The sequence below is a fragment of the Malania oleifera genome, chromosome 5, assembly GCF_029873635.1.
Source record: "Malania oleifera isolate guangnan ecotype guangnan chromosome 5, ASM2987363v1, whole genome shotgun sequence".
Classification (NCBI taxonomy): domain Eukaryota; kingdom Viridiplantae; phylum Streptophyta; class Magnoliopsida; order Santalales; family Ximeniaceae; genus Malania; species Malania oleifera.
In genome coordinates, this window is record NC_080421.1 from 51,533,402 (window position 1) to 51,559,233 (window position 25,832).

At 36.9% G+C, this 25,832-nt stretch overlaps 1 protein-coding gene across 1 annotated transcript in view; it reads right to left on the bottom strand.

The window, feature by feature from the left end:
• Window positions 1-23,290, bottom strand: part of LOC131155541 (sterol 3-beta-glucosyltransferase UGT80A2-like) — a 71,531-nt gene extending 48,241 nt beyond the window's left edge. The window contains exon 1 of the mRNA XM_058108761.1: window positions 22,813-23,290. Within this exon, the coding sequence (XP_057964744.1) occupies window positions 22,813-22,990 (178 nt within the window). The 5' untranslated portion in view covers window positions 22,991-23,290. The remainder of the gene's footprint in view (window positions 1-22,812) is intronic.
• Between the last annotated feature and the right edge of the window lie 2,542 nt (window positions 23,291-25,832).

Here is a 25,832-nt window from a genome sequence, read left to right on the forward strand (position 1 = left end):
CAAAAGAAATTAAAGCTCCAAGCAAGGTCTTAAATTTTGATTTCGACTCAAATTTCAAAGCTCCATAAGTACAGAAATTTTGATTTTGATTTTAATTTGAAAAAATAACGGAAATCAGTAGTAAAGCATGGAATTCTTTGTGAAACTTATTGTAGTATATGGCTCATATTGAGTGGAACACATATACGCAGAAAGCATTCTGAGTAAAAACAAGGAAGCTGGGCTACAAGAAGAAACAGCCGACGGTTTGATCGACGGTTACATCGACGGTTTAGCCTCAGGAAGAAACCATTGACGTTTTTTTGTGAAACCATCAACAGTTTCAGTCTCAGTAAGAAGCCGTCGACAGTTTCAATTTTGTTTGGCATTGGTTTTGAATTTTGAATTGGGAAGATCAAAGGTTGGGGGATTCGGATGCAAATCCTCTGGGGATTGATACAATGGCATTTGGGGAACTTGCTAATCCATTTGTACGTGTAGGGTTAGCATATATATATGATATTGTAACCCTGGTTTTGATTGTTAGTAAATTTCAGCTGCTGCTTGCTCCCGTGGACGTAGGCACATTGCCCGAACCACGTTAATTCTTGTGTCATTGTTTATTTGCTTTCCTCATTTTCTATGTGATAGTGTTTTTCATATTTTTCATCATTAGTTGTTGCATTACACGATCCGGATTTGTTTCCGTTGCGCATTAATTTGCACAACAAATTGGTATCAAAGCTATTGGTTACAATGACTAGGATTTCTTCAGCAAAGTTTGACATTGTCTAGTTCGATGGATCGGAAAATTTCAGACTTTGGCAAAGGAGGGTTAAAGGCTTGTTAGTGCAGCAGGGTGTGGTGAAGGCATTATACGGAAGGCATCCGAAAGGCATGGGCGACATGCGTTGGAAGGAATTGGAAGCGAAGGCTGTGGCGACTATCAGGCTTTGTCTAGCTAATGACGTGATGTATCACGTCATGGATGAGGAATCACCAACGGCAGTTTGGCTGAAACTAGAGAGTCGGTATATGTCCAAGTCAATGACGAACAAGATGTATCTTAAGTAGAAACTGTATGGGCTTAAGATGTCAGAGGGCTTGGATCTGAATCAACACATCAACGTATTCAATCAGATCATCAGTAATCTGAAGCAGGTTGATGTGAAGTTCAAAAACGAAGACAAGGCGTTTATGCGCTACTGAATTCCTGACCAACATCTCCTACGTATGAAATTTGGTTACAACTCTAACATGGGGAAAAGGAAATTTTGGTTATGTTCTGATGGGAAATGATGCTTCATGCAAAATTGTCAGAATAGGGAATATTAGAATCAAAATGCTTGATGGTGTTGTGAGAACATTATGTGATGTTAGGCATATACCGGAGTTAAGGAAGAATCTGATTTCATTGGGCACTTTAGACTATAATGGGTTTACAAGTCTACAATTGGGGTAATGAAGGTGAGTAAAGGTGTTCTGACCGTGATGAAGGGGCAAAAATTACCAGGGAATATCTATACACTGCTAGGTACCACAGTTGCTAGGTGGAGCTGCAGCTGCAAAATCTGAATCGGATAGTACTGTCTTGTGACAAATGCAGTTAGGGCATATGGGTGAGCGTGGAATGATGGAACTTCATAAGAGAAATCTTTTGAAGGGTGTCAAAACATCCAAGCTAAATTCCTACAGATATTGTGTGCTTGGAAAACAGAATAGGGTGCAATTCATGATAGCCACACACAAGAAAGAGGGAATTCTTGATCACATTCATTCAAATGTTCGGGGATCGATAAAGGTAGCATCACGAGGAGGACATATGTATTTCATGAGTTTTACTGATGATTACTCACGAAAGGTCTAGGTGTACTTCATGCGGCACAAGTCAGAGACATTTGCCAAGTTCAAATTGTGGAAAGCTGAAGTGAAAAACCAAACCAGGAGGAAGATCAAATGCCTCAAGTCTGACAATGGTACTGAGTACACAGATTCAAGGTTCATAGAGTTGTGCGAGCAGCATGGCATTAGGAGACATTTCACAGTACGCAAGACACCACAACAAAATGATGTGGCGGAAAGGATGAATCGAACTATAGCTGAAAGAGCTCAATGTCTCAGGTTGAATGCAGGGCTTACAAAGAACTTTTAGGCAGAGGCAATAAATATGGTGTGTTTCTTGATTAACAGGTCACCAAGGGCAGTACTAGATGGGAAAGTTGCAGAGGAGATATGGATAGGCGGCGCAGTAGACTACTCTGGTTTAAGGGTGTTTGGATGTCCAGCCTATGTGCACGTTTAGTGAGGAGAGATCGAAAATTGATGCAAAGTCTAGACAATGCATGTTTCTAGGATATCATAAACGGGTGAAAGGGTTCAACCTGTGGGATCCGAAGGCAAACAAGGTGGTGATCAGTAGAAATGTGGTTTACGATGAAAAAGTCATATTGCAGCGTACGAAGAAGAAGAAGAGAAACAGGTGCCAAAAAACTGCAACAGCAATGAGCATGTGGTGCAGGTGGTGTTAGAGACTCGAGATGGAGATGACAATGTTCAGAATGCAGGGAGTTCTAGCTCAGGAGACCAGCAACATCACAATATAGCTATAGACAGGCCCAGACGCACTACCAGGCCACCCCCCAGGTATGGATTTGATGATCTGGTTTCTTATGGACTCATTACTAGTAGTCAGGATCCTACTACTTTTCAAGAGGCGGTGTACAGCCAAGAGAAAAGTAAATGGATGGGTGCTATGGTGAAAGAGATGGAGTCTTTGCATAAGAACCAAACGTGGGAGTTGGTGGAGCTTCCGAAGGGGAAGAAAGCGATAGTTTGCAAATGGGTGTACATGAAGAAAGAAACGGTATCAAAAAAGGAAGGAGAAAAGTTCAAGACTCGATTAGTAGCAAAGGTTTACTCACAAAAGAAAGGGGTTGATTATGATGAGATATTCTCCCTTGTGGTCAGACACACTTCCATCAGGACAGTGTTGGGATTGATGGCGCACTTCAATATGCATTTGGAGCAATTGGACGTAAAGACACCGTTTCTCCATGATGATTTGGAGGAGTTGATTTACATTGTACAGCCAAAAAAGTTCAGTCAACCTGGAAAGGAACATTTGGTCTATAAACTGAGGAAATCACTTTACGGGCTGAAGTAGTCTCCGAGGTAGTGGTACAAGCGGTTTGACTCCTACATGATCCAGGTTGGCTACAGGAGATGTGAGTATGATTGCTGCGTTTATGTGAAGAGTGTTGATGATGGTGCTGCGTTTATGTGAAGAGTGTTGATGATGGTTCATTCATTTTTTTGTTGCTTTATGTGGATAACATGTTAATTGCTGCAAAAAGTTTGACTGAGGTCAACAAGTCGAAAACCCTATTAAGCAAATAATTTGACATGAAGGATTTGGGTGCGGCTAAGAAGATTCTTGGGATGGAGATTCACAAGGATAGAGCTTGCAGGAGATTGTGGTTATCACAGCGTGGCTATGTTGAGAGGGTGTTGAAGAGGTTTAGCATGGATAATGCAAAACTAGTAAGTACACCGTTGGCGAATTATTTTAGATTGTCTGCCGCCCAGTGCTCGAAGTTAGATGATGAAGTTCATGACATGTCAAAGGTCCCATATGTCAGTGTAGTGAGGTGTTTGATGTATGCTATGGTTTGTACAGGGCTGGATATGGCACAAGTTGTCAGTGTGGTGAGCAAGTTTCTTTCAAATCTAGGTTGACGGCACTGGGATGCAGTCAAGTGGATTTTCAAATGCTTGAAGAGTACTACAAATTATGGCATTATGTTCAACAAACAATAGAGTGATCCTTCAGCGGTAGGATATGTGGATGCAGACTATGTAGGGGACTTGGATGACAAAAGGTCTACCACAGGGTATGTATTCACCCTTGTGGGAGGGCCTATTTGTTGGAGGTCCACGGTTCAGTCTTTAGTTGCACTATCTACTACTGAATCGGAGTATATGGCAATGGCTGAGACTGCCAAGGAAGCGTAGTGGCTTACAGGATTGGTCAAGGAGTTGAGTCTTCAGCAAGGTGGAGTTCAGCTGCATTGTGATAGTCAGAGTGCCATTTATTTGGCAAAGAATCAGGTGTATCATGCGAGGACCAAGCACATAGATGTTAGGTTTCACAAGATCAGGGAATTGTTGGCTTCTAGTGAACTATTGCTTGAGAAAGTTCACACTTCTGAGAATGCAGCAAATATGTTGACAAAGCCTATTACCACAGACAAGTACAAGCATTGCTTGGACTTCATCAACGTCTCCAATTGCTAGATAGGAGGCATCCCAACCTATCGTCCCAAGTGGAGCTACGGGTTATGTTTTCGTATTTCTCCCAAGGAGTGAATATTTGCCAAGGTCATTGTTGTAATATGTGGTTCATATTGAGTGGAACACATATACGGAGAAAGCATGCAGCGGAAAAATAAGGAAGCTGGGCTATATGAAGAAACAGTCAATGGTCTGATCGACGATTGCATCGATGGTTTAACCTAAGGAAGAAACCGTCGATGTTTTGTCTGAAACCGTCGACGATTTTGTTTGGCCCTGGTTTTGAATTTTGAATTGGGAAGATCAATAGGTTAGGGGATTCTAAGGCAAATCCTCCGAGGATTGATACAGGGGTATTTGGGGAACTTCCTAATCCCTTTGTACATGTAAGGTTAGCATATATATGATGTTGTAACCCTGATTTTGATTGATAGTGAATTTCAGCCGCAGCTTGCTCTTGTGGACGTAGACACATTGTCGAACCACGTTAATTATTGTGTCATTGTTTATTTGCTTTCTTTATTATATGTGTAATTGTATTTTTCGTAATGTTCATCGTTAGTTGCTGCATTACACAATCCGGGTTTGTTTCTGTTGTGCATTAATTTGTACAACAAAACTTTAGAAATGGTTAACAAACATAATAATGTAAGTTTTAGTTTTAATATATTACAAGTTAAATACATCAATGTTGTGTATGAGGTGGAAAAGTTGTAATATAGTATATGTATCAAACATATTTGTAAGATAATCTACAACATACATATTCAGCTAATACAAATGAAATTCATAAATCATTTAAATATTATTTATTATACAAATAATGATAATTTAGACAATAATGGTTAAATAAAATGTTGCTGTAAGTTTATTTTTTCATATAATTTCAAATGCATTTGTAATAATATTTTGTTTCGATTAAAATAAATTGAGAGAAATTTCACTTCACTCCTAAATCTCTTATTTGAATTCCAAGGATATTTCATTGTATAGTTAAAAATTCAACAAGTTTCACTGAAATTTCGAGATTTCGATAAATTTCAGGATGATTCGTTGATTTCAATGGAAATAATGCAAGATGGAAATCGACTGCCATTTCAATTCCGAGGGTGACGGAAATCAGAAATTACGAAGAAAATTTCGACAATTTCATGGAAATTTAAGACCATGGCTCCAAGCAACAATAGTTGAATGGACTCAAATTTGCAGCAATTGTGTTAGAAGAATGAAAAGAAAAAGCAAAAGGTAATAAGATAAAAATAAAATAAATTTCTCAGCAAATCAAAGTTTAAAAAAAAAAATTGATTCTAGAGAACAATTTAAAATTGGTGACTGCCATAACAGCCATTATGCAATGTCATGCTGCCTCCAAAACCATCAGGAACTTTTTCTCATCAGATCCATAATTACCATTACAGTCTGTTGTACTACCATAATGGCCATTACTTTTACACCACTATAACAGCCTTTTGCAGGTTGTCATGAGAGAAGTGGCTGTGAATGCATAAAATGGGGTTTGAAGCCCCAATTTTTGCATTTTTAACTCTTTTTCCCACACTAAAGAATCAAAGATTAGGAACTTGATTTTTTAATTTAATTAAATTTAATTTTTCTAATTTCCATATTTAGTTTTTGAAAGGCTTAATTTACTTCAAAATTGGGTTTGCTTTCCAATGATAACTAATCCTCAAGCAAATTCAGTTTTTTTTTCACCTCAAAACATAACGAGCTATTTGTTAATGGTAAAGTTATTTTAATTAAGCTTTCTATGTTATTAATTGTGCTTATTTAGTAGCAACGAATTGATTAATAATATGTTTTATTTGCTTGTATGAAACTATGAACATACTAAATTTTATGTTGCATTGATAATACTTATAATCGATAAAGCAGTCAAAAGTTTAAATATACAAGGCTTTCTTGACTAAGAATCTAATAAAATATTTAATAATAGTAATAGTTTTACATAGATTGATTAAAGCAATAATTACACTTTAACCATGTACAGTTTGGTCCAATTCCACTTTTTCCTGCTGTGATTTTAGAAGTTGCAACTAACCTACTTGAGGTCTGCTCCAAAAACCACTAAAGTCCTGTTATCCACTTGCATATTCAAATAATTACATGCATGTGGATCAGATACCACCTTTAAAATGATAGGTGAAAAGTGGAATTGGACCAAAACTTAAGGGGGTAAGTTGCAAGTGTACTAAGTTGTAAGCTCTTTTTGAAGTAATATGCATGTGGAAGATGAGACCTAGCAGCTCTAAATGGTGCTTGACCAAGGGCAATTTAAGTTCAACTTTTAATACCAGAGAGGCAACATGACAATTGGCCAAACTACCATATTGGAAAGTGCAATTATCCCAGGTTAAAATTTAGTAGAAATCATTTTAAGACATCAGCATTCAAGTTTTGGGGGTAAAAACATGTGAATATATATGTTCTTTATGAATTCGCTCATGGAAAAAATGAATTCGCAAACACAGTATCACTACCATTACGCAATTTGTTACGGCTATGTCCACTACAGTACACCACAACAACTTTGATGAACTATCCAAAGAAGATGGTGTAGGGACCCACAACCTCACACAATGGGATAAACCCATAGTCTTAAATTTCCACGAAATTGTCAAAATTTCCGATTTTCGTCACCCTCAAAATCGAAATGGCATTTGATTTCCGTCTTGCATAATTTCTGTCGAAATCTCAATGAATCATCCGAAATTTATCAAAATCTCGAAATTTTAGCGAAACTTGCTGATATTTTAACTATACAATAAAATTTCCTTAGAATTCAAATGAGAAATTTAGGAGTGAAGTGAAATTCTATCTTTATTTATTTTATTTATTTTGTCGGAACAAAAGATTATTACAAGTGCTTTTGAAATTATATGAAAAAATAAACTTACAGTAACATTTTATTTAACCATTCATGTCTAAATTATCATTATTTGTATAATAAATAATATTTAAATGATTTATGAATTTCATTTGTATTAACAGAATATGTTTAATGTACATTATCTTAAATATATTTGATACACATACTATTTTACAACTTTTCCACCTCATACAAAACATAGATGTATTTAATTTGTAATATATTAGTCCTAAAACTTATATTATTATGTTTGTTAACCATTTCTAAAGCTTCACAAAGAATTCCATGCTTTATTACTAAATTCTGTTACTTTTTCAAATCGAAATCGAAATTGACATCGAAATCAAAATTTCCGTCGAAATTTGAGTACTTTTGGAGCTTTGAAATTTGAGTCGAAATCGAAATTTAAGACCTTGGATAAACCTCAATACTTGAAAAAATTCAATTCATAATTCAGCTCTAATATTTATTATAAAAAAAACTATCACAATCACATATTTATAGGGCCTCATATGCATGTAAATCAAGCAAATAAATTAAGGAAACCTATTGCTAGGACACTTCTTTACCATCAAATAAAATCCTAGAATAAAACCCTAGAATCTACTAGATTATTAGCTAATAAAATACTACTATAAATGCTGCAAAAATAAGGGAAAAACTGAAAATAATAATAATAATAATAATAATAATAATAATAATAATAACTACTTGCCCAAAAATCTTTAAAACCCCAAATGATATGAACATGCTTCTGACACCACAAATAATACCATCAAAAACAGTCGTAATTTTCTCAAGTCATGTTTAAAAGCCAGTATCTAGCACAAATGTGATGAACTAACCAAAGAAGATCCAGGACCTCACATGCTGGAAACACCTACAGTTCTAGAAGCCTGACGATGTCCGAATCATGTCAGATACCAACACCTTTTCAATACTCTCCAACACGTGTCAGAAATTAATTAATTTACTTTTATTTTTGAACATGGCTGAGACACTTCCTGACATGGTGAGGACACCTTCAGGAAACTTCTTGCACTGAAACACTGCTTTTTGTTGCCCCTTTAATTTTGTTAAGAAAACCCAAAAAAAATTTTGAAGAGAAGTCCAGAGACTTCAGAGTCAAGAGGTTTTTGACATTGGAGTTGTTGGATTTTGGAGCCCTAGCACCACCACAACAGCCTCATAGAGCATCGTAGACCACCCAGCCCCCAGAATCCCCTCCTCTCTCTAAAGCCACCACTGGTTTGCAACTCTTTGTTGATTTTTTTTTTTTTTTTTTTTTCTAAAATTCCTTGATGAACCATGCCCATTGCCCACAATCAACCATGCCTTCAAATTGTTATTTTATTTTTGGACCAAGGACTGAGCAGAATTCAATGAAAACCAAATTCATCGACTGAAATAAAATAGTTCGGTTAAAATGGTTAGCTGAATATTTGGAGTTAGGGCGGTTCGGTTTAGTTTTAGAAAATTATGCTCAGTTAACCTAATTAATCGACCAAATAACATATATTATATATTAATATATGTGTACTGTTTGTGTACTGTCCTGTAGTTTGCCAAAATCCAAAATAGGCTAAAACAGGAAACTCCCTAATCCCTATTCCCCCCCCTCTCGGCCTGCTCAATCAGCGCGCCCCTCTCCTTCAGCACAATGCATCCATGTTGCTGGCAAACTGTCACCGAAATCCACCATGGCTGCCGACCAATTCCCTCTCGAGTCTCAGGTTTCCAAATCAGAGCTCAGATTCTCAGACATCAGAAGAGAAAAACTCTAACTCCAAACTCCAGTCACCCTATTCCCTCTCATCGTCGAGTCTCAGCCTCCCCACTCCACTTCCAGTCTTCTTCGGGCTTTAGCGGCTCCAGGCCTCCAGCCTCCAGCCCTATTCCCTTCAATTTTGAGTCTCGGCCTCGCCACGTCACCATGCTTTCCAGTCGCCACCTCATTGCATCACCATGCAGCTTGGTTGCCACCCACCATCACTGATTCACTAGTCATCTGAAGGTAAAGTTTTCTCTTTTGCCACCTCTGTATGGATTGAATCAATCAATTCTCAGTGGTTATTTACTTATTTCCCTCACAAAACTAATTTACTGCATGTATCATTAATCATGAATGGGGCAGTTTATTTGATGTGAAACATTACGCAGTTTGTGGGAAATGAGAATTTCAGCAGGAGAGGGAATTCCTTTGGTTAATTTCAGCTAATTTTGGTTAACTGAAATTAACTGAAGAACAATCAGGCAATGTTCGGTAACAATCTTTTATTCGGTTTGGTTAAGGGGTATGATTAACCAAACACTTTCAGTGAATTCAGTTAATTCACCAAATTCACCATAGAGACCATTTGCATAGTCCTAGTTGGACCAATATGCTATAATATGAATGGTTGACAGTTGTATAAGTGTAGTTTGCAAAATGTATAATTGGTAATTTTGCATGAATGGTGCTTATAATTTCAAATCAAAATTACCACAATATTTGTCATCTAAAAAAACATGCCTAAATATTTATTTTTTAATATTAATTAATTAATATATCCCTGTCGTGTCATATTCTCATTTTTTTTGAAATTGTCACATCACCATGTCAATATCACATCATATCCATGTCTCGTGTTGGTATCGGTGCTTTCTAGATCATATATGCCCAACTTGTTAGAAATATAATTGCCTCCAGACCAACCTTCCCCACTCCCCTCTCCCCACCAACGCGCGAAGAGAAAAGAAAATTAGTGAATAAAGCATCTGATAGATCCTCAAGTTTGACATAAGTTGTAAGAATCAAGTTGTGCATGAATTTTTTTTCCTGAAACAAAGTGACAATCAATTTCAACATGTTCTTCCTCTCATGGAACATTGGGTGAGATACATGAATAGCTACAAGGTTATCCCACATCAATCTCATATAATGTGAGTATTTACACCCTATCTCTTTTGACATATGCTTCAACAAAAACCAACTCACGAGTATTATGCTCCATGGCTCTTATGCTCGAACACAAACACAATATCTAGCAAAAAAAATTTTCTTCTTGCCTTCCCAAACACAAGGTTGCCTCCCACAAATACACATTATTCTATGGTTGACCTCCAACTAGATGGAGAACCAACCCAATCAGCATCCATCTAATCCCTCAATATGAATATATCCACGATTAATGCACCATTAAGATACCTTAGAATGTGCACATAGCTTGTGGAACCTTCCTGAATTGACTTAACACACAACATAGGCAATGTCTAGAAACAGTTAAATAGTTCAACCTCACAGCCAATCATGTATACCATCCAAGATCAGCCACCAACTCTCTCAGATCTACTATAAGTTTAGTGTTAGGATCCATAGGAGTGTTTATACGATTAGATCCCTTAGCATCCCTCTCTCACACAATAAGTCAAGAACATATATTCAAGATAAAGCCCCATTGAAAACTCACAACCTAAATACCCAAAAAATACCATAGTTGACCTGAATGCTTAGTTCAAAACTTGCATTATAAAAATTCTTATAAATCTATTCCTCCATTATAATCTTCTAAAGTCACAAATCAACCAAGGTTATAGGGATCCTAGGTAGTATTCACTAGGATGGTGAGCAAGATCAGTAATGATTTCGCCCCAACTCTGTTTAGGTGTTGTCCGCTTTGGCCCACTAGCCGCACGGTTTTGCCCTCTAAAAGGTTCCTCACAAGGTTGAAGCCTAAACCATCTTTTTATGGACAAAATCTCCCTAGTACACATTCAATGTGGGGCCATGCTAGGATCTCTTGTCTGACCTAACGCCCTTGTGTCAGTGGTCCACACCTCTGTGTGTGAACTACACCTCTATATAGGATCCACCCACATGATAGGCTACAAATAAATATGAGAAAGGCATTTTATGTTGTTTTTTCATAAATATCTATAATATAAACCTACAAAAATTGCTAGTAAGTGTTGAAGAGTTAAAAAAATACAAGTAGCCCTCTGATAAAGCCCCATATTACCCAAAAAAAATAACTGAGGATGAAGTGTTGTTGCATTCCAAACTAAATCAAATTGGCTTATAATGAAAAAGAAATAAAAAAAATTTGTAAAAAATGCAAAAACATCTTTTCTTTTTAACAAGACAACATGAAAACCATTTTTTTCTTATAAAAAAGGTCCTAGCAAACAAAAACTAATCTATCAAGCTAGATTCTATCATAATGTAAGCATCCAAGCCACTATTTATCTCATTAGTATAACTAAGACCATCGTCAAGAGCTTTATCCAGCCCATAATTAAAATCATCACCATCATTACCATTACTTCATTCTTAATGTTTTAAAGTTTGCAAGACTTAATAATCGCCAATGAATCAAAAATAAAATTTTGGAGTCATAATTTTGATAATATAAAACAAATCACTTCCTAAGTAATCCATTTCATATTTAAGTTACACCACACAAAAACCAAGCCTATAAGACAAGTCATTTAGCAATGAATTTAAAAATATAAGTGTATTCTACTTCGATCCTACCAGTTTGCCATTCTAAGTAGGATCAAGATTGTTTTTGGTAAAGTAGGACCATACAATCCCATGATCTAGATCACAAATATAACAACAAAGAAATCTACAAAATTTTATGCATCATAGAATACCGATAGAACATCAAGGGGTCTACTCCACAATGTTGAAGAGAAAATGACATCACAGCATCACTAAATCTAGCAAACCAAGCTCTAGCAGACTGCTTGAGACCAAATAAATATTTCTTCAATCAATACACCAACCCTAACTCCCCCTAACCAACAAACCCACGTGGTTGCTCCATATAATCCTCTTTTGAATAGGTGACAAAGAACCATTTGTGCCACTTCTTTAGCATTTTATAAAATGAGTAAGTTTAAGTTGGTTATTTTATATAGTTTGGGACATTAGCTAATTTCAAGAACTTCGACTATTTTAGGGTTTTAATTTCTATATTCAATTAGTTCAGGGTTATTTTATAATTTTGTACTATTTTGCGGTTATTTTGTAATGTTTTATTGTTTTATTTTTATGGTTTCTTAGTTTCCAATAAATATAAATATAGATTTATGATGTACAGGATAACTAACCTTTGAACATTGACTTATTTTTCTTCTTCTGCCTCCCCTTCTCTCTCCACCATTTCTTCACCTATTTCCCTCTCTTCTTTTTCTTTCATCTCTCTCGTCCTACCTGTCATATATCAATGGGGATCAGAGCAAACCAATTCTGCAGACATCCAGACAACCTTTCATCCCAAGCCTTCATCCCCACAAAAGGCCCCTTAAATCCAAGTTCAAGCTACAGGAAACAGAAAAAACAAAAAAAACAAAACAAAACAAAAAAAAAAACCAAAAACAAAATCAATCCTGCTAACTCTCAAATTCAGAGGAGATTCCAGAAACTAATAATAAAATGAAGTCAAGAAAAGTTGCACCATGCAGATTTCCTAATTTACCCAATCAAACAAATGCTAAGCAAGTTCCAAAATGAAGGAATTCTACCTTAGCAAGGGCCTACAAGCTTGCTACCAAACTAGATTAGTCCGTTCTGTTATTCCCAGAGCTCCATCAAATTTCTCACAGGAAAATCGAATTTCTCGCATATAGATTCCAAAATATCGAAGTAGAAATCTCAAAATGTGCTAGCAGATCTATTTCTATTCTGGATTCTGAAAAATATTGCAGCAAACAGTATCTTAGACAGCAGATGCAATTTCTCTTCTGTTTTCTTCAAGATCTCAGAGTAGATCTTCAATTTATCATGAACAGACCAAATTTCCCTTAAAATACAGTAAAATCACAATGGCAGTCAAAATGTCTCTCCTAAGTGGAGTTGCAGTCAATTTCTACTCCCTAGTCAAAATCTCCTTGTCTCCAGCAAAATGCGTTGGTTAAGAATTTAAGATGATTGTTACAGAGATCGGGGTTCTCTCCCTCACAGAGAGAACTATTCTCTCATCAACAGAACTGAAATTGAAAATTAGAGCTCTGATGATGGGGCTACACAACTGGGTGCCGCCATTAATCGGTGATTACAGTGCCTGAATGATGTCAAGGGAATGGCACTATAATGATCAGAGCGCTTCAAGCAAAGGTAGATGAGTTCGATGATGAGAGATTTGACAATGGTTCTCAGTAAAAATTCTGGTGCAGGTCATAATGAGCTAAATAATGACTGATTTCTCAAATAAACCTTATTTTCCAGTAAGAATTCTGCTGCAGCAGCAGTACTCACAACAGTTTTTTCCCCTTTTTATTTTTCAGTTGTTCCCGGAACTTCCTTTGGATTTCAGACTGGCAGGAATGATTTTCTTTATTGATGCTTCTGCCACTCTGTCTTCCTGTCCCAACGACAATTGTCCAATTTTGTAGCTGTTTTCTAGGGGTTCTGCTGAAGGATAAAAAGGTGGGGGTTTTGTTTTCTGGGGGATCCATATGCAGGACTGTTGGCTGTGCGCAGCAGCCAACAATTGAAAGGCCAGGATGATGCTGATATCAGTGCAGATGGTGGAGAAGAGAAATGGGGAGAGAGAGAGAGAGAGGAAAGGAAAGGAAAAAAAGGCAGCCCAGTGCACAAAGCTCCCGCGTATGCGGGGTCTGGGGAAGGGGCGGACCACAATGGGTCTATAGTATGCAGCCTTACCTTATATTTTTGCAAGAGGCTGTTTCCATGCCTCAAATCCGTGAGAGAGAGAGAGAGAGAGAGAGAGAGAATAAACATAGACTCAATTAATCATCCAAAAATTAAAGCCTCCTACATCATAAGCCTACACTTATAGGTAACTAAGAAATTCTAAAGATAAAACTATCAAAAAAACTACCAAATAACCTCAAAACAATAAAATAAAATAAAATAAAGTTATAACATAACTGCAAAATAACCAAGAATCTCTGAAATAAGCTGATATCTCCAAACTTATATATAATCTCTAATTTCTTAAACCTGCACCTTATATAGAACTGTTTAAAAGCCCGAAAATGTGGTCTGCTATCATAGTTTCTATGAACATATCAGAAACAGGCCAAGAGAAAGCACAACAGGCCATACTTTAGCTTTAAATAGCAAACAGTGCACTGCAAACAGCAAATTTTTTCCATGAAACAGCAGCAGAACATTGCAGGCAGCAACTAAGCCAGGTGTAACAGTAGAGAAAATTTCATCACACCAAACAAAATGCCAATGTGACAACCAAGAAATCCATACAGCAGCCAACAACAGCAGAGACAGAGTCACAAAACAGGCACCTCAAAAACTACCTCAGGAAACAATGTTTTTTGGCCTTGTTAGACTTCAAAGGCTAGAAAAGGTGGCATACCCACACTCAGCAAGAGGCAGTGGCCCACACTGGAGCAGAGATCACGCTTCCAACCCACAGTGCTGACATAAGCACTTGTGGTTGCTGGCCTCAGAAACTAATTCTAGTTTGACTCAAGACTTCTTTTCCTATTGTCTGATGATGATCACCACAAAAGAAACTGGTAGGAGGAAAAGAAATGAAGTAGGAAAGGCCATCAACGTGCGCGTGTGTGTGAAAGGGACAAGGGAGGGGGGGAGAGAAAGTGTTGACCTTACGTGTTACACCCTGTTTTGATTATGACAAATACTCAAGTATTTAATGATTGTCAAGTTGATGTGTAGGTTTATCTTGGCAGTATCCTATGATGGCACTCGGAGACCCGGAGGAAAACGAAGACCTTGAAGACCCTTGATATAATTGATTTGTTGTAATTTATATTCGGGTCTTCAATATTTAAGTAGGAAATGTCTATAATAGTAATTAGGGCATTCGGGTTGTAATAAGCTCACACACACATCACATGCATGATTTAATCTGTAAGCTCAAACCGAACCATAGAAAGACCTTAGGGTGAACCCTCGGTCGACCTTCGGTCGACCGACACCGGACTTTTTCGGTGATTTCAAATTAGACCCCAAGTGACCTTAGGACACACACATATGCACATATGTTTATTAGGCACTTGAAATAGACTTATTTGGGTCAATTTGGGACCGAATTGCACACTTTGTGCACCTTCGGTCGACCGACCATTTCAGTTCAAATTGGTCCGGTCGACCGAAACCGGTCCGGGTCAACTATTTGACCCTGGCCCGGTCGACCGAGCCCTTATAGCTCATTTGACCTCGGTCGACCGAACCACCTGGGAGTCAACCGTTTGACCTCCCGGTCAACCGACCACTCTTGTACTCCAACTACCTGGTCGACCGAAGGGTCTTGGGAGAATTCCCAGCGGTCTGGTCGACCGAGCATTTCAGTTCAAAAGTCCCCCGGTCGACCGAACCTCGGAAGTTTGGGAAATTTCCCTTTCCGGTCGACCGAGCCATGTAGTTCAAAAAGTGTCCGGTCGACCGAACCTCGGAATATTGAAAAATCGCCCCTGCCCGGTCGACCGATCCCTTAGTTCAAAATGCCCCCGGTCGACCGAGCTACTTGAGTCCCGGTCGACCGAGCTACTTTTGGTCGACCGGACCTCTCGGGTTGTTCCCATTTTTACCGTGGTTAATATTTTTCTAAACAGGGTTAAAATGCATTAAACTCCATTAAACTTTTCTAATAATACCCTATAGGTCCCCAACGGTCATATTTTCTCCCTTGCCTATATATATGTCTTCATTTGCAAAGATCAAAGGGTGATTAGCCACCTTGATTAGGGAAAAATTCTTTGAAAAACCAAAACCCTATAATACTCATTTTATTACTCAAACCACTCATACTTGCCTTCTAGCATTGCCTACATATTTTGTAAGTTGATTGAGTGTTTTGCTTAATAGGTTTGCTCTCCTTGTGTTACTCGTTTGATTTTCTTGAGAGCCAAACCTTAGGATTCTTAGGAGGCTTTTGCTAATAAAGCATTTCCTAAGAAGACCTTGTTAGATCTTCTAAGCTTGCACCTTCATTGCAAGATCTTGAGAAGAGTGTATTTGCTTTTGTCTGCAAAAACTTTTCAAAACACCTTCAAATATCTATTGTACTTTTATGTTGCAAAATACTTTGAAGAGATATTTGCATGTGTGATTGTGATCTTTGTTGCAACATTCTTTCACTCATATATCATTTGCTGAATACAAAGATTACACGTCTTTTGCAAATCAAGCATATACATCGTTTAATACTTACATGCTTGAAATATCTAAATGATCGAAATATACAAGACTTGACATCTTTGTGTGAACCTATTTATTGAACATATCTTGTGATACAAAGACTGTTAGTTCGACACTCTCACGTACACATTACACTGATAGAATATACTTTGAGAGTTGAACCATATTGACCACATTGAGCTTACAAATTATTTCATATTTGTGGTGTATATTATTGTGCGAATTTGGGTACATATCTGCTTTACTTAAAAGCACAATCACTGTACCAGTTCATTGTAATACACTTTGATTGTATTTCCAGGCACGGGCCTGAAGAGGGAGACTAGCCCTGGAATAGTCCCGGATTGGCTTAGACCCGGTTAGGAAAGCTAGGTGCGTCGTCCTGTTAAGGCGTGTAGGTTGAGGTCAGCCCTGTGTTAATTTGACCTGGTTAAGGTTGAGGTCAGCCCTGTGTTAATTTGACCTGGTTGTAAACGGTGCCGCTCCACCCTTAAGTGAGCTATTAGTGGAATCCTCTAGCTTGCGAGCTTGAGGCGGGGACGTAGGCGCGGTTGGCCGAACCCCGATAACATATCGTGTGTTCATTTATATTTTCGCACTTTATATTTACCGCACATGTATGTTATGGGTGAATGATGCGTATGACTTAAATTTCACATTATACTTATCTACGCATTTGGAAATTGAATAGGCATACCCTAGGTTGTGTATATACTGCTATTTATCCAGTTCAACCTAGGTGATAAATTTTAAAATTCCAATTCACCCCCCCTCTTGGGAATACACAAATTCTAACAGAAAGAGATCACAATAATGTTTCATTACTTAACGGCAAGGGCGTTATTCTATCATTGTACTAATCTTGGAATACAGGAGAGAAAAAACTTCTCTCTCCTCTGCAATATTTGTACTAGAAATAGTGAGAGATTGCAGACTTGCAGTAATGCCCCTACTTAAAATTAAATCAGTCATTTAATATTCCATATATGTTCCCACTATATAATATCATGAATTTCAAATAACTTGGGAGTTGGGACATATCCACTTGAAAAAAGATTCTATCCTAAGAAACCTTAAGGTGCTTAACAATAAGGAGATAACCCAAGGCCTCACTATGAACGACAAAACAAGAAGACAACTTCTTGCAAGAGAGAAGTCCAAGGCCATTAATATAGAAGAGACAGCTTGCAGACAAAAATCTAGTGCCTTATGGCTAAAAGAGGAAGACTGGAACACCAAGTTTTTCCACCAAACAGCAAATGTCTGCAGAAGGTCTAATGCCTTGAGTGGAGTTGAAATTGATGGGCAGATCTCTTGGAGGAGGAAGGGACCATTAAGAGAGGTATCTGTGATTTCTACATGAATTCTCCATTCCAAACCATGGCATCACCTTCAGCAAGTTAAATTAGTCAACTGCCCAGTGACTTGAAAGCCCTTTAAGCGAGGAAGAAACTCACCAAGCCCTTACAAAGGGTATTGGTGACAAAGCCCCAAGCCTTCACAGCTTTACAATAGCCTTCTTTCAAGCAAATTGAGATACTCTCAAACATGACAAAATTTTTCAGGATTTTCACAAATCAGGTCAACGGCATAAATTTAACTTTTATTGCCTTGATCCCTAAAAAGGCATGGAACTAAAGGAAAAATCTACAAAATTTAATCCAAGGTGCTCGCTTTGAGACTCAAAAGAGGGATTCCAGAAGTTATTGGCCAGCACCAACATGTCTTTGTTGGAGGCAAACAGAGTATGCCTTTGATCATGTTTTTTGGGACCTTCTTCTATACATTCTTAAAAATGTCTTTCAGGGATTTATGGTGCAAACAGATCCAGCAATGTATCATGATGCTGCCCTCCTCCGTTCTCATCAACAGCTGCCCCTCGGGTTTCCTCCTCTCCCATAAGGCTCGCGGCAAAGTGATCCCCTTTCTTTTTTGTTATTTATCATGGTTGTGGAAGACTAGAGTCTTTTACTGCAAAATCCACAGGGCAGAACTTTTTTAAGGGCTTAGAGTTGGAGAAACATTAGGGAAATGGAGGTTTCTGGTCTTAAGTTTTCAGAGGACAACATAATATTTTGTGAGTCAAAAACTCGACAAGTTCTTAATTTAAGATGTATGCTTCTCTGTTTTGAAGTAATTTCAGGATTGGAATTCAATGTTGGTAAAAAAAAGTGAGCCTTTTTCCCATGGGTGAGGGGATCAATGAAACTTTTCTAGAAGGAATTTTGGGCTGTCGGCTAGGTCTTTCCTTTGAATCATTCCTCTCATAACCAAGTTTAAAGATAGAAGAGTTTGAGAAACCATAATGGAGAGATTTATGAAAAAAAATTGCTAGTTGGAAGAGCTCTAAAGGATGACGACTCACCTTCATCCAGAGTACTCTCTCAAACCTTTTGGCGTCCCGCTTCTCCCGTCCACACCAGGTGGCCTAAAATGCTATGTAAAGTCTGCCCATCTTCCCCATACCATGCTAGGTGGCTGAGAATACCATCTAAAGGCTGACTCATCAATAAGTTTGAAGCCACAACCTCAAAACTGAGAATGTGACCACATGTTCAATGGTTGATTAATTGACCTGACCTGAGACGAGGACTTTGTAGCCCCTTGGAAATGGATGCACTTGATCAACCCATTGAGGATATAACTTTCTATTAAGCTGAGCCTCTATGTCCATTGGATATATCATATGGTCCTTGTGTAGTGGGCTCACTAGTTGGTGCAAGGATACAAGTTGGATGTTAATTGCCTTGCGCCCATCACATGTCCTGTTGCTCAGCCATGGCCTCATTCTATTGGTTTTGGCCCTAGGTGAAGCCAAAGAAGGCAACTCTCTAAAGCCCAAGTCCTAGGATATCACCCTAAAAGTGAGCCCACTCATTGCCTAGTTACCTGAGGCAAGTCAAGAATTACTCCTCTTGGGCAAGCACTTGAAGTAATAGAGCTGGCGATGTTGCACAATTAATAACATGCAACCCTCAAGAGCCCTAGTCCTAGGATATTGCCCTAATGATGAGCCCACTCATGGCCTACATGATTGAGGTAATTCAGGAATTACTCCTCTTGGGTGACCACATAAAGTAATAGAAGTTGATGTAGGCCAACGACGTTGCACGGCTAATGACAACTCTAGCTCATCCCCTGATCTCTAGGTGATGGTAAGTGGTAACATGACCATACTTAACTCTAGGCGAGTACTCATTTTCGCTTTCACAACTCACAAGCATCTATTCTTTACAGCCCATATCTCCAAACATATGTTACATATCTCTCGACATATTTTCAAGCTAGGATATCACATCTGCCTACAAATCTTCAATTATTGGTTTCATTTCCCATCAACACCTCCAACAAGTTTTGAGATGCTGCTTGACAATTCTCTTGTGGTACTAATGGCTCTCAAATCAGTACTGGTCAGCCTAGTGGTCACTTGTAGCAGTGGCAATAGCCGCACTAGCACAATTTGAACAACAGAGTCAAACCCAGCCGCCTGCACGTCATAACCACATGCCACATGATCTTAAACTCTCACATCTCTGCAATCATCGACACTTTTCCCTACACTTCTGCCAGTGGCTTAGTCCTCTTATTAAGCATGCCAAAAAGGTGTTTATAACAAAAATATACTCATTTTACAAGGTTAAAAAAAACATGAAAATGGGAACTTCATCCACCCATGTCAAAAGGGCAGGTACCCTTATTTGAGAGGCCCACTCGTTTTCCTTTAGAATAGGAGGGATAGAAAGAAGGGAGGGGGGAGAGAGAGAGAGAGAGAGATAACATCAAGATTAGGAGATAGGAAAATAAAATTTTGTATATTGATTATGATGGTGCCAAAGAGCCTCTACAATATGAATTCAACTAACTATGCCTTCCAACCCTAGAAATACAGCATCTAAAGCCTGTCTCACAACTTTGATCATTATCTTAATCATTTGGAATCCTCTTAGATCTACAAATGACTTGCTTGAATTTGATTTTAGGCGTGATTATGTCTCACATCCTATAATCTTCATGACAGTTAGCATTTGACCTTATTTGACTAGCTCTCTCTTTCGGCCAATGGCACTAACGATGTGTCAAGTAGCGCAGGCAATGTCTAGGCGAAGTTCCTAAATCCTTTCACCCATGGCATCATCAAAATACTATCACGTCATTTCCTTCAATAAGGGTGACTTGTTACCTTGATCCTCAACCCCTAAATGACTTTCTCCTAACCTATTGCCATGTGGCCTATCGCAACATGGTCATTCCCCTTCTCACCAAGTGTCTCCCTTTGAGGTGAACAAAAATGGAACAAGCAACTATATCCTCTTACCATCTGTTGGATTGTGTGGAGAGAGAAACATATGAGCTCTCGATGGATCAACCACGTCTCTCACAATTCTCAAATATGGATGGCTTACCACCCTAACTAGTTAGTTGGTTTAGTGTATTGTACATGTTAGACACTCACAAACACTTGCATAATTCTTGACTCCTTAAGACTCATTGGATCACAAGTGAGCCTTTCCTTTTGGCTTTTTTTTTTTTTTTTCTTTTGTATTTAAGTGCACCCCTAGGTGCCTTTTAATGAATTTTGTTTTTGCTGATCAAAAAAAAAAAAAGGTAGTATCCAAATCCACTAAACAAATAGCACCATGGTCCCAGATGCCACATCCCCAAATACAAGAATTTACAATCTACCTCAAGCAGTTAGACCTTACGATAACAATCTAACTCGATTTTCTTCCAAATGATGTGTCATCCATAAACCTGATACATGAAGATTAGAGGTGGAGTGGTCAAAAACTCTAAATCTAACTAACGTGTTTACCATTGTAACAGACATATGGACCCCAAAATGGAAGCCAACCAATGTAGATTAAATTGGGATAATTATCAAACCATGACAATATTTTTTTTTTTTTCCCAATCATCAATGCACTTTCTTTCTTTCCTAATGGCTAGATTATAGGGATCTTATGCTAATGATTTTCCTTTTTAAAGGAGTCCAAAGTATTGTCTTGATATAAGAATTGAGATGATTTCACCCTTTAGAAGTACCCAAGTGACAAAAGTACACCCATCCTCATCAATATTAATGCATATCATGCAAATTTTTACTATGGATATAATCAATCAAAATTGAGATGACATCAAAGACGCTTTTTAGGAGAATAACAAGCCCATAAAGAACAGAAAAACATTTTCAGGAAATTGTACATGAATTTTCCCTTTCTTTGCCAAAGGAGTCCACTTGGATTTAATTTTTCCCTTTCAAGGTTTTAGCCAACACTCCAAAGGAATGTTAAACTGCCCCTTTTTTCAATAAATGAAGGCATACCACTTTACGTCCTACACTTGACAAGGTCATATCTTAAATCCATAACCTACAGATAAGCCAACAAAAAGACACCAACATTGATTTGTCTAAAGGGAATCCAAAACCTTTACAAAATTTATTCCTTAAATTAAATAATATAATTAAATCTTCCAAAAAGTATATGCATAATTGTTAGAACCAGTGCCACTGAAAATTCTAATGCTATAAAAGCATTAGCAACTAACCCAACTAATAAACTGCCCCTGCCCAAGCCCAAGAACTTTGCATTGTGCATCATTCTAAGTAATTGAATTGCTCCCAAAAACTAAACAAAGCTAGCTGCCCACACTAAATGTAAATGGTAGCAATAAACCCATTTACACCAATAATAATTAGTGAATAAGACATTAAATAATGTCAAATACTTAAATGTGTGCATAGACAAATCTAGGTCAGTTATGCAGAGTACAGGCATCACTTAAGGTACCAGCAACCTTACTCTCCACTGTTTTCTTTTCTTTCTTTTTTTCATCTCATACTAGTTCCCAATACTTCTGGACACACTTTCTTTTGGTGAGATTAATTCTAAATACATGAGACCCAAATGAATCACACAAAAATGAAGAGTAGTTAGATGCAGTGAAATAGCCAGAGGAATTGTTTATTAAAAGAGAGTTGATGGATAAGATCCAGCTCCAAACAATTATAGAAAAAACGTGAGTTCCCAACTCAAAAGCACTAGCTGAAAATTGCAAAAGGAGCTCATTTCAAAATCATCAAACATAAGTTTTTGGCGTCCTTGTGTCCTTCGGCCCTTACAGCTAAGTACCACAGAGACGCCCCTTTTTACTGCACTGCAACTGTACATTACATAACAGCACTATTCCACGACATTCTAATTGGCTCGTAAGAAATATAGGGAATTTTAGTTAATTAAACGAAAAATTCAAGTCTAGAAATAGAATAATTTCAATCATGGGGAAATAAAAAATGGTAATTAAATTTACTTTTCCACTCCTTCTCCCCCTCAAAGGAATTAAACGACTTCGGAATAAAGGTAAAATGTGAAGGGGGGAAAACAACTTCAGAATTATACAATCGCTGTTTAATTGCTGACAAATTAAATAACAATGAAAGAAACAAAAAAATATCTAGTCTATTTATTTTCCTGCGTCTTCGCAGCAACCAAGCAAGTACTTGAGACAGATAGGCAAATCCACCAACCTGAGGAGTTACGGATACTGTCACCATTGGAGACTGGACCACCAGCCGCCACACTGCCATCCAACTCAGCACCACTGCTACTCCCGCCCGCTATCTCCCCCTCAACTACGACCGAAACCTCGCCGGAATTCGAAGAAGAGCTCTGCTGATCCTTTGGCGAAGACGCCGATTCCGTCATCGCTGCCACCACCGACTCCCGCGAGCTCTCTCCGCCTAGCCGCTCCTCCCACCGCCGATCCAGATCCACAGAACCTTATGTGATCGATATGAGAGGGAGAGAATTGAAGTCTGTCCAGATTCCCAGGCTGTTCAGATGCCTAGTCTGGAATCCGCAAGGGGAGAGAGAGAGAGAAAGAGAGAGGAGAACGTGTTCGAGAGAGTGGGTTAAGGTCTGCGAGGACAGTGGACTCGAACAAACAATAGTTGAAGCGTGAGCTGTCCGGTGGGAGGGGCGTTTTGGGAAAATGGGAAGACGAGCAAATCAGTTGTTTAACTGCCCCTGGTATTAAAACGGGAATACAATGGCCAAAATGCCCTGACGAACAGGTGGCAGTCTTTTGCAGCGAGTATTTGGTTTCTTTCTACTCCATATCTATGCTCCCATATACGTATGAAAAAGCCTGATACTCGCTGTGTACAGATTACACCTTTCAAAGTCGGATCATATCGGACAGCCCACGAGATGTCATCCGGTCTGAAGCACACCGGTTCAAAAGACCAAACGGCAGCTCGCTGGTCAAGGATGAACGGCCTTGTACTTCCGTCCCTGCCCCGTTGTCCTTTCAATGTTATGAACGTGAGAAATAAATTCTTTTATAATAGCGAGATTTGTCACGTGTTATTCTGAAAATTATTTTTTAAAAAAATTATTATTTAATATATTTTTAAAAAAATGATAAATCAGAAAATAAATTTTTTTTTGTAATAAATTCTTCTGCGTAATAAATTGAGAAATAATTTTTTTTAATATATTTTTTTTTAAAATGATAAATCGGGAAATAATTTCTTCTGCGTAATAAATCGAAAAAAAAATTCTTCTGTATGATAAATTTATTTTATGATTTATCGTTTTTTTTTTTTACAAAATATATTAAAAGAATTTATTTTCCAATTAATCATTTTAAAAAAAAATACATTAAAATAATTTATTTCCCGATTTATTACGTAGAAGAATTTATTTCCTAATTTATCATTTTTTTAAAATATTAAATAATATTTTTTTTGAAAAAATAATTTCTGAAATGACACGTGACAAATCTCGCTACATAAAGTAACAAGATTTGTTTAAATCTCGTTTAAACCTCACTACTTCGAGTAGTAAGATTACGTCAGAGTCATTCCGTGAATTATTTTCCTAAAAAAATGTATTATTTAATATATTTTTTAAAAAAAATGATAAATCGGGAAAAAAAACTCTATCAACGCCACCATAAAATGTCATAAATATATTTTTCAATTTAAAAATAATGAATATTTATTAAATAGATAATTTGAAGTTATGTGAATGAGGTACATTAATATTAATGAAGTAAAATCCAAATAAAGAAACCAGAACATAATGAAATGTGAATAAGCAATTGTTCTGACCTTTAAATTTATATGTTGAATTTAAATATAAAATTATATTAAATTTTATTTAAATTCATATAAATTCAAGTTTAAGATCGGAAGATGTTTTCAAATACCATCTAATTGAATGCGAAATTTTTTTTGTTTAGGTTATTTAGATTTAGTTTGGTCCCTTATATCTTTTTGAAAGAATCTTTAAAAAAAAAAAATTGATGAAAAGGAGTTTTTTGGTATTATATTAAAATATTTGACTCCTTCATAAAAAATAAAAAATAAAAGCTGTTAGAAAGCAAAAGTTAACTTTAAGTGTTTGGTAAAAAATTATAGGGTGTCTAAAATTATTTTAAATGACTAAAATAATTATGTATTTTTAGAAAATATAATTAATATATTAATAGTTTTTTAATATTTGGAAAAAAAATTTGAGGATAACAATGGAATTGAATAATTTATTTAAGAAAAAACTAGATTTTATCTTTTTAAAAGTTATAAATTTATAACTTTTTAAAATTTACTAAAAAATAAAAATTGACTTGTAAAATAAGAAAATTTGTTTACCAAACATATAACATCTAGCTTTTACTTAAAAAAAAAAAAAAGGATAAAAGTCAATCTCAAGTTATACCAAAAGTCACTCTTGAATAAGAGTTGTCATATATATATAAATGAATTCCCTATTGCTTAATTTAGCTCTTTGTCCCAAAATAGCCTTAATTTCTTCTATTTGTCTTCATCTCCCACTTTCAATGGGCCCAACTAGAACAAAAAGACAGCATTAACCCTACAATTGCATTTGCTTGCACATGAAGTGGAGGACAGGAAACATGAAGAATCATCATATTTAAGTGAACCACCATTATATTTTGAAATATAAAGAAGGCTTACTATAAAATACAAATGAGATATAAAAACACTTGCTATAAAATACAAATTTTTTCTTTGACATTATAATGTTTTAGAAGAAAAATTAATCTAAAATGCCTTCGAGAAATTAAGTGAGTGGGGAAAAAAGGTAGAGAAATTGAAAAATCAGTAAACTTTGGTACGCTAGAGAAGAAAAATTTAAAAGATAGCATGGTAGATATCAAAAGATCAAGATGGTCTTAGATCAAGTGATAATAAATGTCATTAGTGTTTATGCTTCTCAATTAGGCTTAGTAGAAAACCTTAAGAAATAATTTTGGGAAGATAAGGATAGTATTATAAAGGTTATGAGAGAACACATGGTGAATATGGTTATGGAGACAAAAATGAGTCTGAGGAGATAGTCTTAGACTTTTTTCTATGTCGTATAATTTTATTACAATGAATACTTGTTTTAAGAAAAGAGAAGAACACTTAATAACCTTCAAAAGTTGAAAAAGTAAAAGTTAAATAGATTTTTTCTTAACTAGGACTTTAGATCATTTATCATGTAAGGATAATAACTACACAACATAGAATCTTAGTAT